The following is a 14,436-nucleotide window of genomic DNA, read 5'->3' as shown; positions in this document are numbered from 1 at the left end:
CGGACAGTGTGCCGAATACAGTGCCCTTTCTAGTGGTATATAATATCACACATCTATGAGGATGTGAAAGGTCCTCTATACTGGGAGGAACCAAAAACAAATTTGTGTAACATTGAGCTTCTATGTGGTGCTATAAAAATCGTGGAGAGCTGAATTTTAAATAGTGGTCGGTGGGCAATGTGGTGTACCACATTCGGCATAATATAGGAGACTGTTAGAAGAGGAGAAAGCAGCCTTTGCAGAGGTATGGAACAGTTGCTTTAGTGAAGGTAGGCTCAATAGTTTACTTAAGGAAGGTATTAAAAAGATGCTATAAAAGGCATCAAAATTGCAGCTGTAAAGGGTTATTGCATAGATGTTAGATACATTTCTTGTCTGAGTTGCATGCATGCCTTTTCTGCAGACTGTATTCTTTGAATGGAGTAGGATGCAGTAGAAAGAATGCATTTTTGGAGATCTATTACATCTTAAAGGTATTGCCAGTAATAAAAAAATATAATTTTTTTTTTTTTTTTTTTAAATGTAGATTGTGAGCCCCACATAGAGCTCACAGTGTACATTTTTTTCCCTATCAGTATGTCTTTGGAATATGGGATGGAAATCCATGCAAACACGGGGAGAACATACAAACTCCTTGCAGATGGTTTTTTGCCCTTGGTGGGATTTGAACACCAGGACTCCAGCGCTGCAAGGCTGCAGTACTAACCACTGAGCCACCGCGTGGCCCCATAAAAATATACTTATTAGGTCTAACAAAGAAAAATTATATTCACCAGTCGCTATAGTTCAGCCTGTTGGCCTTTACTATGTTGTGTCTCTTGTCATATGGGAAATGCCCTGAGATGCCTGCCTAGGCAATGATTAGAGAACATCTCCAAGCATTTCCTTTATGTATCAGATACCAAAAAGTACCAGTGGAGACCCAGGAAATATCTGAACCGCAGTATCAGAAAGAGGCGAGAACCATTTATTTTTTTTAGTTAGTGTCACCATTGTAACCCCTATAGTAATGACCTGAGAATAGTGTTTTAACCCTTCTTATGCAGTCTGATAATAATGTATTTTTTTTTTGTCTTTTGTAGAAACATGAAGACATGGATTGCCCATCGGTTGTTGTGTCCTGTCCTCATAAATGTAGTGTAAAAAGTTTATTAAGAAGTGAGGTAGGTGCATTGTTTCTGATAGTGAGTGCATGTCTTCCATCATTTATACCTTGTACCTGAGTACACATTGGCAATATGTAAAAGACTGAAATCAATTGCTGACTGTCTTCATGGCAGAAAGTGAAGGGAGAATTTGAGTCTCTCTGCCACCTCAAATTTATCTCCCATTTGGTTTTACTCACTGAACCCTAGACACAATGGGTTCAATAAGCAGAGTGAGCTCTACAGCTTTATCTGCCACAGAATCCGTGGCATGATCAAGTAGGACACTTTTTTTTTTTTTTCAGTATCCGGAAAAAAGAAGCTTCCGGTACTGCCTCCCATTAAAAATTAGCAAATTTTGTCTGGAACTTGGAGCGGAATTTCAGGCAAAATCTGCCTCAAAACAAGCTCCAATTTCAGTCAAGTGAACTTGCCCTAAGTTCACCATAACTTCATTCTTTGACTGAAATTTGCTGGACCTTGTGAGTGAAGATGGAGTTGGGGAGGGGTGACTTCTGATAAACCCCGTTCCATGTTCTTGCACTCTTGTCCTCCCAAAAAGGACAACTGGGCGTAGGGTTCTAGGAACTGGAGTTAGCAGGGTATATTCTGACAGCTTACAGACATTTAAAGGTTTTTTTTTTCTAAAATTAGAAAAAGTGTCTGCCCCCCCCCCCCCCCCCCCAATTAGTGGTAATCTTGTCTATTGGCACTAAATGATATTGCAGCTCAGCCCTGTTTAAGTGATACACCTCATTGTCAAGAATGAACGCTCTTTAAGAGAATGTGGCTGAGCTGGATAATCGTATTATATTTTCTAAACTACCAGCAAGATGACAAAATGTGATTGGTTATATATACCTCATATATAATCTCATCTTGATCTCCTGAATACAGGTTTTTAAGCTGTGCTATAACACCACAGAAAATATCAGCAATTGCTGCTCAGTACTGGACTGTATGAGAGAAGTTGCCACAATGACACCTTCTCTGGTGTCACTTCTGCTCTGCAGCTATTGGCTGAAGCTACAACCACATACGTCCTTCACACAACAGGATTTTTTGTCAGTGTGCTAGCTGTTGTGTTAATGTCCAGCACACAGCCCCATAGAGTTTAATAGATCTATTTACATGACTGTTGTACATGTGCATGATCCAAGAACAACTAGAACAAGCTATTTTGTGGCCCAACCACACGGATCCCTCAAAGACTCAGATTTATGATGGATCTGTGAAAACGGATTACCTTCGGGTGTACTCTGGTACTACCTTGTGAATGTAGCCTAATACTGAAAGATCTTGACCATTTTAGTTGTTTCATTCTGCAGGGGGCAAATGTTTCATTGAATTGAGCAGAAAGATCTTGCTTTCATTACCCAATTACCAAATAAAAACCTTTTCTGGAAGTAGAATTATTTCTGTGTGTTTTTGCACTTCTGTACTGGCCTTTTTTATACTAAATGATTCTCTAATTTCTTCCTTCTACAGCTGAATTCTCATTTATTAGAATGTGTGAATGCCCCCAGTACCTGCAGTTTTAAACGCTATGGCTGCAATTTTAAGGTCAGTATACCTGTATTTCTTTTGTATTTCAACAATTTCTTATCTATTACTTGTATAAAACATAGACAATGTTCTCTAAATACAAGTAGTCTACTGCTGAGGCTACTGGTCATCTTGAACCTCAAATGACTTGTTACTGTGAAACAAATACAGATTTTTAGTTGACTTGTGTATGATACCCCCTTCATATGCAGAACTGTAGTCATATGAGTGAGCACATAGAGGCTTAAAGAGTAACTGCAGTTTCAGGTGACTTTTCCAGTTGAGCTGCTTTGTGTGTAGATGAAGAGTAACACCATTTTGGGCCATTATAGGACTACCGTAGTTTTGTATTATTTAGCAGTTTCCTACTTTGTAGTGTGCATTTCTCTTTGAGCTGGTGGGATGAATTAGTTTCCATACATTGCACAAAGTGAGTAGAGGAAACTCTGATCCCTAACTTTATCTCTCTCACTGTGAAACAACTCCAGGATTGTGTGCGACATATATAGAGAAGTACAGATTTTAGTGATTTTTTTCTTTACTGTTATAAAGCAATAATTGTTTACCCCAAATTTTTGAGTGAATGAAATGTACAGGAGGTTAACTACTATACCTCTTCCTATGTACAAGAATATAACTAATATAATATTACCACCAAAAGTATGCGCAACAATATTTAGAATATATAATAATAATAATAATATTATTATTATAATTCCTTCTGTATACAAGAATATAACTTCAATACCACCACTACTGTATGTACAAGGATAATAACTACTATAATTCTGCCCTATGCACAAGAATATCACTACTATAATAATGCTACTAGGTACAAAAGTATAAGAACCATGATACTGCCTCCTGGTTTTAAGTACCGTATATACTTGAGTATAAGCCGACCCGAATATAAGCCGAGGCCCCTAATTTTACCACAAAAAACTGGGAAAACTTATTGACTCGAATATAAGCCTAGGGGGAAAATGCAGCAGCTACTGGAAAATTTCCAAAATTAAAATGGTCAGAGTTTTTGGGTGCAGTAGATGCAGTAGGGGAGGGGGTGTTTTGGTTGTCTGTCTGCCCCTTCCCTGAGCTTGAGGACTGTGTCCCCCCCACACACACACACACTTGGAATTCAGCCTGGCCGAATATAGGGTATCTGCAGAGCTCCTATTAACCCCTTCCTGACAGAACAGGAGCACTGCAGCTCCTATATTCAGTAGACCGGGCACTTTCAGACACAGGGATACCTAGTGTGTTTGTGTTTCACAGTAATTTTCTACTTTTATATGTATTTTAGGGAAAGGAGGGATTTAGAACTTTTATTTATTTTATTATTTTTTTAAAGCTTCTTTTTTTCTCCACTATTTTATGGGAGATTCTATACATTACTATTGCAGCTGGTCATAGACTTGAGTAGAAGCCGAGGGGGGCTTTTTCAGCACAAAATCTGTGCTGAAAAACTCGGCTTATACTCGAGTATATATGGTATATAACCGCTAAAATGCTGAACCTGAACAGGGATATGAGTGGGAACAACTGAGAAATGTCATATTTTTCTTCTATCATTTGAAGATCAACTTTGCGTAGAGCATATTGTCACTTTAGTGTAAAAGGAGCATTTCTGTATAAATAGTTTCTTTTTGTTTATTTTACTATTTTCTGCTTTCAGGGAACAAACCAGCAAATGAAAGCACATGAAGCCAGTTCTGCCGTTCAGCATGTCAATTTAATGAAAGAATGGAGCAGTTTTCTGGAAACCAAGGTAATTATTCTTTTTCAATTTTTTTTTCTTTTTCGCAGTAAAGAAAAGTTACAGCGTTATAGTCTGTATAAATGCATCTAAAAACAGATAACCCCCCAAAAAATGTCAAATAGTATAACAAAGGAGCCTCATGAATGCTGCCTAATGTTTTTCTCACAGGTTAAATGAATAGAAAAACAACTATGATTCTGAGGGTTATTTCTATTTCTTTTTTGTCATTATGGGGTTTGCTTCCTTTTACTTGATAGCTGTGAATCACTGGAAATCCCAGGATTTGCCGGTCTGACCACAACCCTGTTCTCTGTTTGTATAAGACAACAATCAAGGAACTTGTCTTTTCTATAATGCATAGAGAATTTTAAATTAGATTAGATTTTACTTTTAGATTGTGTGTGTGTGGGGGGGTGTTTGTTTTTTATAATTATTATTTCATATAAAGAGATGTAATGAAAAAAATAAAAAAAAATTTAATTGTAATTTTTATTAACGCTTTAACAAAATAAAATTACTTACGTGTAGGGCAGCACGGTGGCTCAGTGGTTAGCACTGCAGCCTTGCAGCGCTGAGTCCTAGGTTCAAATCCTGCCAAGGGCAACATCTGCAAGGAGTTTGTATGTTCTCCCCGTGTTTGCGTGGGTTTCCTCCCACTCACCAAAGACGTACTGATAGGGACTGTAGATTGTGAGCCCTATATGGTACAGTGACTGACAATATCTGTAAAGCGCTGTGGAATATGATGGCGCTATATGAGTAAGCATAATAAATAATAATAGTAACGGCACACAAAAAGAAAAACTATGCAGATGAAGGACTGAAACGCAAAGCAAAATGGCAGACTCTTAATAGAAATCACAATGGAAGACAAAATTAACACAATGTATGAGACAAAAGAGAGGGAATTAGTCAGTACTGAATTATCAACCTTTAAATATGTTGTCAAAGCCCTATAAACCATGAAGTACTCAGGAAGTCCCCTAATAGCCCAAGATCTCTCCTCCTAATTTTTCAGGAGAGTAGTCAAATGTTCTAGAGTCCTAACGTCCATAATTCTGATATTTAGTTCCTCAAAAGATGGGGAAGAGTGTTGTCTCCAGTGTTTAGCAATAAGGCATCTATCTCATCTAGAGGTCAGGATGTATAAAAGTAACTGAAGAGGGGTTTTTGTTTTTTTTTATTACCAAGCCAAGCAGGCGGGAGGTTAAGGATATATATGTTTTAGGGGAAAAAGGGAAGATAGAATGTCAAAACCTGGTCCATTAGGCATTGAATCTACAGTCAGAAGGACCCCCCCCCCCCCCCCCCCCCCGACAGTACTCGTTCATAGCCCTGTACTGTCAAAGGGGGTGTTCGTTTTGCCCAGCGATGACGCTAAGCTGTGAAGAACGCCCCCCTGACTGTACTTATCCATAGACTTGTACTGGGGAATGTTCCTCACAGCTCAGCATCATTCCTGGATGAAAGGAACGCCCCCTCTGACAGTTCAGAGCTATGGACAGTACTATCGGGGGGAGCATTCCTCACAGCCCAGCTAGACTATCAGGAACGCCCTTCTGACAGTTCAGGGCTATGGACAGTACTGTCGGGGGGAGCATTCCTCACAGCCCAGCTAGACTGTCAGGAACGCCCTTCTGACAGTGGGGAGATATTAGTAACGGCACCGATAACTCTAGCCCGGGGGCACATATTGGGAAAGCTGACAGTATGCTGAATTCAGCGCACTGTCGGCTTTCCAGCACATGTGCCTGAGGACATGAAAGGTCCTCATTAAACAGAATAAAACCCTTCAGTGTTTTCGCTATGTCTGTACTCATAGAGCCATGCAAAACTGAAGTAGAGCTTATATTACTAAGTTAATTTTCTTTTATGACTAAAGATATAGGTTTTGAACCACTATGGGCTGAGACCACACATTGCACAAAATCTATGTTTTTTTTATTGCAGATTTTGCTGTATTTTTTAAGCATAAAGCAGGATGATTTAGCAGAAGGGAGAGATGTAACAGCATCCTTTATATCTACCATTCATTTTAAAGCCACTTTTTAGTTTTGGCTCAAATAAATAAAACAAACTCTGCAACAGAAAATGTAACTTTTTTTTGTAGCGTTACCTCAGCCTTAAGTAGCAATGTCACAGAAAGATTAAATCCATCTTGTATTTTACAAGAGATTCCACTGCAGAAATCGGAGTCTGATGCTCTTTGCACATCCGCACACATATTAACCTCATTGTCATTCGGTGGAGTTAACCTGTAGCTGAATCTATACCTAAATTTTTGAAATTCAGGAGATCCTGAAAGCGTAAACATAACCTAAAGAACCGTTTGTTTGGGGTTTTTTAACAGAAATTGAAATGGCAATAGTTCTGGGTTTCAAAGACTTAAGAAATTGATTTCCATCTAGTCTCTTTTCCTTCTTTTATTAAAAAAAAAAAAAAAAAAAGTTAATTGACAAGTGATGAAACAGCAGTTGAAAATCTATGTGTCTTTTGTTTTTTTTACATTTTACTATAGAAAAAATAAAAGATAGACAACCAACCAAAAATAACCAACCTAAAGTATATGCGTAAATGCATGGGTTCCTTTTAGACTATACCAAGCCCTAAAGAAATCTGTGTCCTCACCATACACATCAAATATCCACAAGAAAAGCAATCGTGAGTATGACACTTAGTATAAAAGGAATATATAACACATCCAGTCTCGGTCAATAAACTTGTCATAATTTTATTTATTACATCCTACACATATATAAAAGATGGACATTGGAAGGGGAATCTACAAATACAAACTGACTGGGTAAAAATGAAGTGCAACAGATGGTATGTGGTCCCTTTAAGTATTTACTTACAATGGAATGCACATGGATTAAGCTAATGCCAGAAAGGGACCTCAGCATTGGAGTCCTTTATACACCGTGTGTGGGCATTATATACACATAGCAGTAGTATCAATAGCCACTGAGGTATATATCATGATTGGCATCTCCTGACGAAGGCTGCAAAGCCGAAACGCGCGTCAGGTATTGGGGAGTGAGTGCCTGTCCCAACTTGTATACCTCCTATATTGTCAACATGGGTAAGCCACAGTGCTATTAAACCTGTATATAGTGGTATAGGATATATGTGAACCTATGTTGTTATAGTCACCAATGTGTGTGTATCAATGCTATTACTTTAATGGATAGGAGACATACATTGGACCACATGGTAACTTTAAACTTCTAGCATTTTCTTTGAGCTGTTGTGGCAATGTGTATAACTTAGTGGCCAATCATGATATATACCTCAGCGGCTATTGATACTACTGCTATGTGTATATAATGTCCACATATGGTGTATAAAGGACTCCAATGCTGAGGTCCTTTCTGGCATTAGCTTAATCCATGTGTATTCCATTGTATGTAAATACTTAAAGGGACCACATACCATCTGCTGCACTTCATTTTTACCCAGTCAGTTTCTATTTGTAGATTCCCCTTCCAATGTCCATCTTTTATATATGTGTATGATGTAATAAATAAAATTATGACAAGTTTATTGACCGAGACTGGATGTGTTATATATTCCTTTTATACTAAGTGTCATACTCATGATTGCTTTTCTTGTGGATATAGAGAAAATAAACATGGTTTGAATGTTTACATTTGTTGGTTTAAGTTGGCTTTTTATCATCTTGGTATTTGGGGGGAAAAATAGAGAGATAATTTTGGCATTTTTTTTTACCCTGTGGTACTCTACCAAAATATTAAATATTTAATTCCATCACCCAGTAACTTCACACAGAATCTGCTTGTAGCTTGTTGATGGTGTTCTAAATACGACGAATAAAATTTACTTTTTTACTTTAGGTATCAAAATTACAAAATGAAACCTCGGAAAAGAATAAAAGCATCCAGATATTACACAACCAGATGTGTAACTTTGAAGTAGAGATAGAAAGACATAAAGAGCTGTTAAGAAATAATGAAGCAAAAATTCACCAGTTACAGGTAAAGAAATTTTACAAAATCCTTAAACCTCCATTTTGACGACATTTTTAGATTGTTTATGCGCACCATGTATAATAATATAAGGGCTAGCTTTGTAAAAGATGGCACACTAGCCAACAAGCAGTTGTGACCTCATCTGCATGTAATCTTGAGACCTTTTTCTCATCATTTGAGCCTTTCTAGTCCTGCCATATTACAAGATAATGGCAAGATAATCACTGTATAGTGCCAATATAATTTGAGGTCTGTAAGTAATACTCCATTTCCAAAATTATGTAAACACATACTGCTAAACAATCTCTATAATATATGGGGCGGTTTGTGTTTGTTTTCTGAGTTTTTATGCCATGGTGGAGGATCCTAGGAACTGAGAATTCTGGTCTAATGCCCAGTTTGTCACCTCCTATAGTGGGTCCTAAGCTATCTTAAGACTTGGCCACAGAATTAGTGCTTCCTCTAGGAATTTCTTACCCTCAGGGACTTTCTGGCTGGCCCAGAATCTTATGCTGTAGGGATGATGACATTGAGGTCAGTAAGCCGCTTTATAATTATTTCTTCCTGAAAAAAGTAGCAGCAATGAAATATTTCTCAGACCAGTCACTTCTAGAATTTTGTTTCAGTTCTGTCGTTCAGAAAAGTTCCCCACTGGCTCAACCTAACACTGGCCCATTCATTACACATTGTGAGAACCGTTAGGCTAAAAATACCAATATTTAAGGGCAATCTCAATTTAGATAAATGGGCTGGAGTGAAGTCAAGTCTGATACAAAATTATAAAATGTTAAGACATTTTAAGATATTTTTACTCTCTTATTTGGAGAATTTAAATGAGTGAATTAAAGGTATTAGAGCCCCTTTCAGTACTGTGATTCGTACAAGATCTTACAAGAGATTGAATGGCGTGATGGTCCAGCATGCATACTGCCATTCAATCTCTGAGACTGACAGAAATAGCCAAGCGCCATACTTGGCTCTGTCCGTTCTATAGAAAGAGCACCAACCACCACCAACTCCACTGAAATGGGTGCACAGGACACATGTTCTAGTAGCCATACAGGTCCTAGCATTGGGGCTCCTATGATTACATTTTTCATCCTGTTAATAGCTGATAAATGCTTTTGGCATGGGATATCCATTTTAAGGGCAAGGGACATGACCTTTAAATTGCAGTGATAAAACTGATACATTTGCCTGAAATAAATATAAGCCCCGCTGATAGAACCAACTGGGAAATACAGTATAATAATTTGGATCCAACCATCCCCAATCTCTGATAATCTAGTAAAAACAATACCAGTGTAGATTGTTGATTTCTAATAATCCAAGACCTCATTGGTCTCATTCATGCAAGATTTATAAATTTAACAAACGAAACCCAACCACTCTTACATTTCAGCGTTAAAGCTGAAATTTTACTTTGTTTTATCTCACTGGAGTTTCTTGGCCTACAATAGTCCCTGTAGCACTGAGGTATTAGAGAGAACAAGGAACCGACACAGCTCAAACCTTTCTCATTCTGACACATCAGTTTCACAATCGTCCCAAGCGGGCAATTTCTTTGAAAAGATTTGCATTTCTTCATACAGACCCTGGAGTCTTTAAGATGCTTTTTTTTTAGGTGGATAATTCCAAGTGGTCTTTGTGTCACCCTAAAGGGACACTTCACCTGCAGTCCACCTTATCTGAAATTGCTGGGTAGTTTGATGCAGTCTTTAGTTAGCAGTTATTAACTACATTACACAGGGGATTGCTACATTCTGCAGTGATATGAGTGACCAGATGCGCTCATTGCCCCATGATCGCTACTTTATATCACATCTTCAGAGTTTGCACACACATTACATTATGGGATGTATAGATGAGCAGTTCCTACACATCTACATCATGATGGTACCTTCTTCCTCCGCTGTGATCATTTATATGTATTACTATTCATAAATAATAAACCAGCAATGTAATATATCCAAAGAAAATAGAAATTCCCTTATACAATTCTATTAACTTGGGAAAGGCTCTCAGAACATTCTGTTGACAGTTGTAGATACTATTGGGCATTAGTGACCAAGTGGATGTTGTTTCAGTACTCTGGTACCAGGCTAAGACCCAAATGACCATATTACAGGCTCAGAACAGGAACTTGGCAGTATACCCAGTACTTTCTTTAGGGTTTCCCGCCTTAACATCTGCTATAGCTGTCTGATCGCTAAGAATTCAAAAACCAAGAAATGGAAAAGAAATGAAGTACACTCCTGTAAATCTTTTCCCGAAACGTCTCCAAACCTTTGCCAAGATTCCTTATAGGTCCACCAAGGTTTTAGTATTCTTTATACAGGTGTTTTGCAGTCCTTTGTTGTAGCTGGCACTGCTTAGCTGTGGTTTTCTTACATTTGCCAGTCTGCAGGAAATACCCAATGTAGTTTGGATGTAAGGATGTCTTGGGTCACAAGCACAGTGACTGCAGCAGCCCATGTTGTGCTTGGTCTTTGAAGTGTAACTTTTGTTACTGTGTAGGGTGGGATTTGCTGAACATTTCTGTAATATACTTTATTAACCAATTAATGTAAAGTTTTGTCCCCTATTCATCCTCTGTTGCCAGTATAAACAAATATAGAAAATGCCAAAAGGGATGTTACTTCAAATAACTTTATCTCCGGTTTTCTGCAACCTAGAGAAGTTCTTTCATTTGTAAGCTGTCACATTGCAGCTCTACCGGTAACAGAAGCTGAGAAATGACTAGTTAAATACAAGCTGGGAATGTGCTTTTTATATACTGTACATCTTCTACTTTACTCGGAGCTGCACTCACTATTCTGCCGTTAGACTCACTATATACATACATTGCATCACTTATCCTGTACTGATCTTGACGTAACCTACTGTATTCTACTATAGACCTGTTTTAAGAATTCTGTAGACTTAGAGCTAGAATTTCCCATCATCCCCTGCTAGTTAAGTGCTCGTACAAGCGTCTTTTTTACATTAGGCACTATTTGTAAAATTTACTCTCCCTATTCATTATATGAGCTTGGCTGTGGTGTTGACAAGCCTGCTGACTGTTTCCAGCAACAACCATTAGAGCAGTGAAGGTTATTTATCATAGAAATGTCTGTTTCTGTGAATTTACCTTTTTTCCTTATGATTGTGTTTGTGATAACCTTGTGATTATGCTTTTCTTTCATGTTCAGAGGGTGATTGAAGGCCAAGCAGAAAAACTGAAAGACTTGGACAAGGAAATTCGGAGTATGAGGCAGACGGGAGATGATGATGATAGTGTGAAAAGCAGCATTGACACATTAAAAACTCGTGTGGCCCAGTTAGAAACCGTCAGTAAAACTGCAGTTGCTTGGAACCCTGGTGAGCACTGTAACCATCTATAAATGTGACTAAGAGAGTGACAGGAAATTTATATTGCACTTTAATAGGAATCTTTTGTTAAATATCTGATAGATTGATACCCCTGGTTCCATTGCTAGAGATATGTCCATATTACTGTCATCAGTGGGGAAAGATACCATTGTTGAGAGGGATCTGTCCCATTGTTGATCCTGATGATCATTATATTCATGAATATAATAATAAGACTGACAGAACATGTATTACGGTATATAGGCTATGCATAGCTTTTAAGAAGCTAGGCGACAGCTCTTATTGCTGCTTTAGGGGTTCTTTTCTATCTTCTCCTGTCCACAAGGATAATGTGTATATAGAACTATAAAGTATATTTAGACTTCAACCAGGAAGGTGACTTCAGGGACTTATTCTGCCAGATTTGTTTAGCGAGGAAATACTGTACACAATATTTTAGTGGGTGACTCCTACATTGGGGCCATATTTGACACTGTCCAAAAAAGTTACATTTGTTTTGTTTTTTTCTACCCTCCCTAAGGTGTCTTGGAGACTCAAATTAACAGACACGATCAGATGTTGAGTGTTCATGACATACGTCTTGCTGATATGGACCTCAGATTCCAAGTACTGGAGACGGCAAGTTATAATGGGGTCCTAATCTGGAAAATCCGGGATTACAAGAGACGGAAGCAGGAGGCTGTAATGGGGAAAACATTATCTTTGTACAGTCAGCCCTTTTACACTGGATACTTTGGATATAAGATGTGCGCAAGAGTTTATCTCAATGGGGATGGCTTGGGGAAGAACACTCATTTGTCATTATTCTTCGTGATTATGAGAGGAGAGTACGATGCTCTGTTACCGTGGCCCTTCAAACAAAAAGTCAGCCTCATGCTCATGGACCAGGGGGCACCAAGACGGCATTTAGGAGATGCATTTAAGCCAGACCCAGCAAGCAGCAGCTTCAAAAAACCAACTGGGGAAATGAACATAGCCTCGGGGTGCCCCGTATTTGTTGCTCAAACTGTTTTAGAGAATGGGACGTACATTAAAGATGATACTATTTTTATTAAAGTCATAGTGGATACCTCGGACCTGCCAGACCCTTGATGATAGGTAGCCTGGTGTTATCAGGTAGAAGACAGACCAGCTTCGGGGTGTTTTGTACGTCAGTCTTGAAGGAGGGAGGCCTAAAGGTTTAGATGAGGACCCATTGGTGCTCAAACAGAAGGCTGAAGGAACGCGGATGAAGGGTCCAATGCGCGGTGTGACAGCTTTCCGTGCATAAGATTGAAATCTATATGTTGTGCTAATGAGAATGTTGGATATCTTACAAACTTTAAGAGTAGTGTGATCATTGTGAAAGTTGCAGTTGTAATTTTTTTTTGTGGGGGTTGTGGTCAGGCATTTAGGAATGAAGGTGTAAAAAGGACAGATTTACTTGAGGGGTGCAAAGTGGAAAAAAAAAAGATTAGGAGGGTACTTTCTCTAACGATCCAATTTTTTTTAAAAAAAATTTTAAGTAAGCATTATATTATAAAAATTAAATAGATTTTTTAAACCCGAGTTCTTCCTCTTAACCCATTGGGTGCTAGACATGTCCGCTATCAGCAATAATGCTCTGTTGATACCGGCTTCAGATGGGTTAATGGAGGGAGTGACAGTCCTGTAGGAAGAATTTGGGTCATAAGTAATTGCTTCCAAGGACAGTTGCCTTATCATAAATATTATTTTTAATTTCCCATTTAATATCACAGGCGCTAAATTCAGCAACTCTCTCCTAATGCCATTGACGTTCATAAACTACCATTGTTATATTGTAGTCCTCACAAAACTTTTTTTTTTTCTCCATTTTATTTTGCTGGTGAATACGCTTAAAGTTCTTAACAGAAAATCCTCATGTTTTTGTTATCACTTCTAAGCTATTCAGTGTTGTATTATTTCACTTTTGAAATGTAAAACCAACTACATGTCGTAGGTTATGACAAAAATACCTATTATTATTACATATCTGAATGCTTCTTCGATGCCGTGCATCTGAAACGGGCTTCAGGCTTTCACCCTAAACTAGGGATTTGTTGAACTTTGGAGTTCTCAATAAATGACTTTCATGGCTTCTCTGATTCTGCCATATGCATTCAAATGACTTAACACAAATTTTGCAGCGATGTTTAGCTTATACAGGTTTAGAGTAGAATTTTGCTTAATTGCTCTTTGTGACTTTCTACAGCTTTGCTATGACCAGTCCATGACTTTGTGATCTATGGAATAAAAGGTTCCAGAATAGCTGAAATGTTGGGACTTGTAGTTTAGTTCTAGCACAGGGGTAGGCAACCTTTGGCACTCCAGCTGTTGTAAAACTACAACTCCCAGCATGCATACTTGCTCTGCTGTTCTTGGAACTCTCATGGAACTCGTGAATGGAGCCTGTTGGGAGTTGTAGTTTCACGGCAGCTGGCGTGGCAAAGGTTGCGGATCTTTGTCCTAGCAGATACCCGATTCCCCACTACTGATTTGTAAAAGGATCAATCGGGAATAGTAAAGGTAAAATGTATCAGTTAAAAACATTTCACAGTTAACATTGACCTAAATTGTTGTGCAAATATATACATTCTGGTAACTTTGACTTATTCCAAAGTTAAATCCA

The 14,436-nt window shown here is 38.3% G+C and overlaps 1 protein-coding gene across 1 annotated transcript in view; it reads left to right on the top strand.

Moving 5' to 3' along the window:
• The window catches only part of TRAF3 (TNF receptor associated factor 3), a 51,098-nt gene extending 37,940 nt beyond the window's left edge, over nucleotides 1-13,158 (top strand). Inside the window, exons 6-11 of the mRNA XM_075282535.1 lie at nucleotides 1,083-1,163; nucleotides 2,634-2,708; nucleotides 4,363-4,455; nucleotides 8,301-8,441; nucleotides 11,627-11,795; nucleotides 12,328-13,158. Of these exons, the coding sequence (XP_075138636.1) occupies nucleotides 1,083-1,163; nucleotides 2,634-2,708; nucleotides 4,363-4,455; nucleotides 8,301-8,441; nucleotides 11,627-11,795; nucleotides 12,328-12,899 (1,131 nt within the window). The 3' untranslated portion in view covers nucleotides 12,900-13,158. The remainder of the gene's footprint in view (nucleotides 1-1,082; nucleotides 1,164-2,633; nucleotides 2,709-4,362; nucleotides 4,456-8,300; nucleotides 8,442-11,626; nucleotides 11,796-12,327) is intronic.
• The last annotated feature ends 1,278 nt before the right edge of the window (nucleotides 13,159-14,436 follow it).

This window comes from Leptodactylus fuscus, chromosome 7, assembly GCF_031893055.1.
Source record: "Leptodactylus fuscus isolate aLepFus1 chromosome 7, aLepFus1.hap2, whole genome shotgun sequence".
Classification (NCBI taxonomy): Eukaryota; Metazoa; Chordata; class Amphibia; order Anura; family Leptodactylidae; genus Leptodactylus; species Leptodactylus fuscus.
Note: the sequence above shows the minus strand (reverse complement) of the source record. Positions and strands in the feature narration are given on the sequence as shown.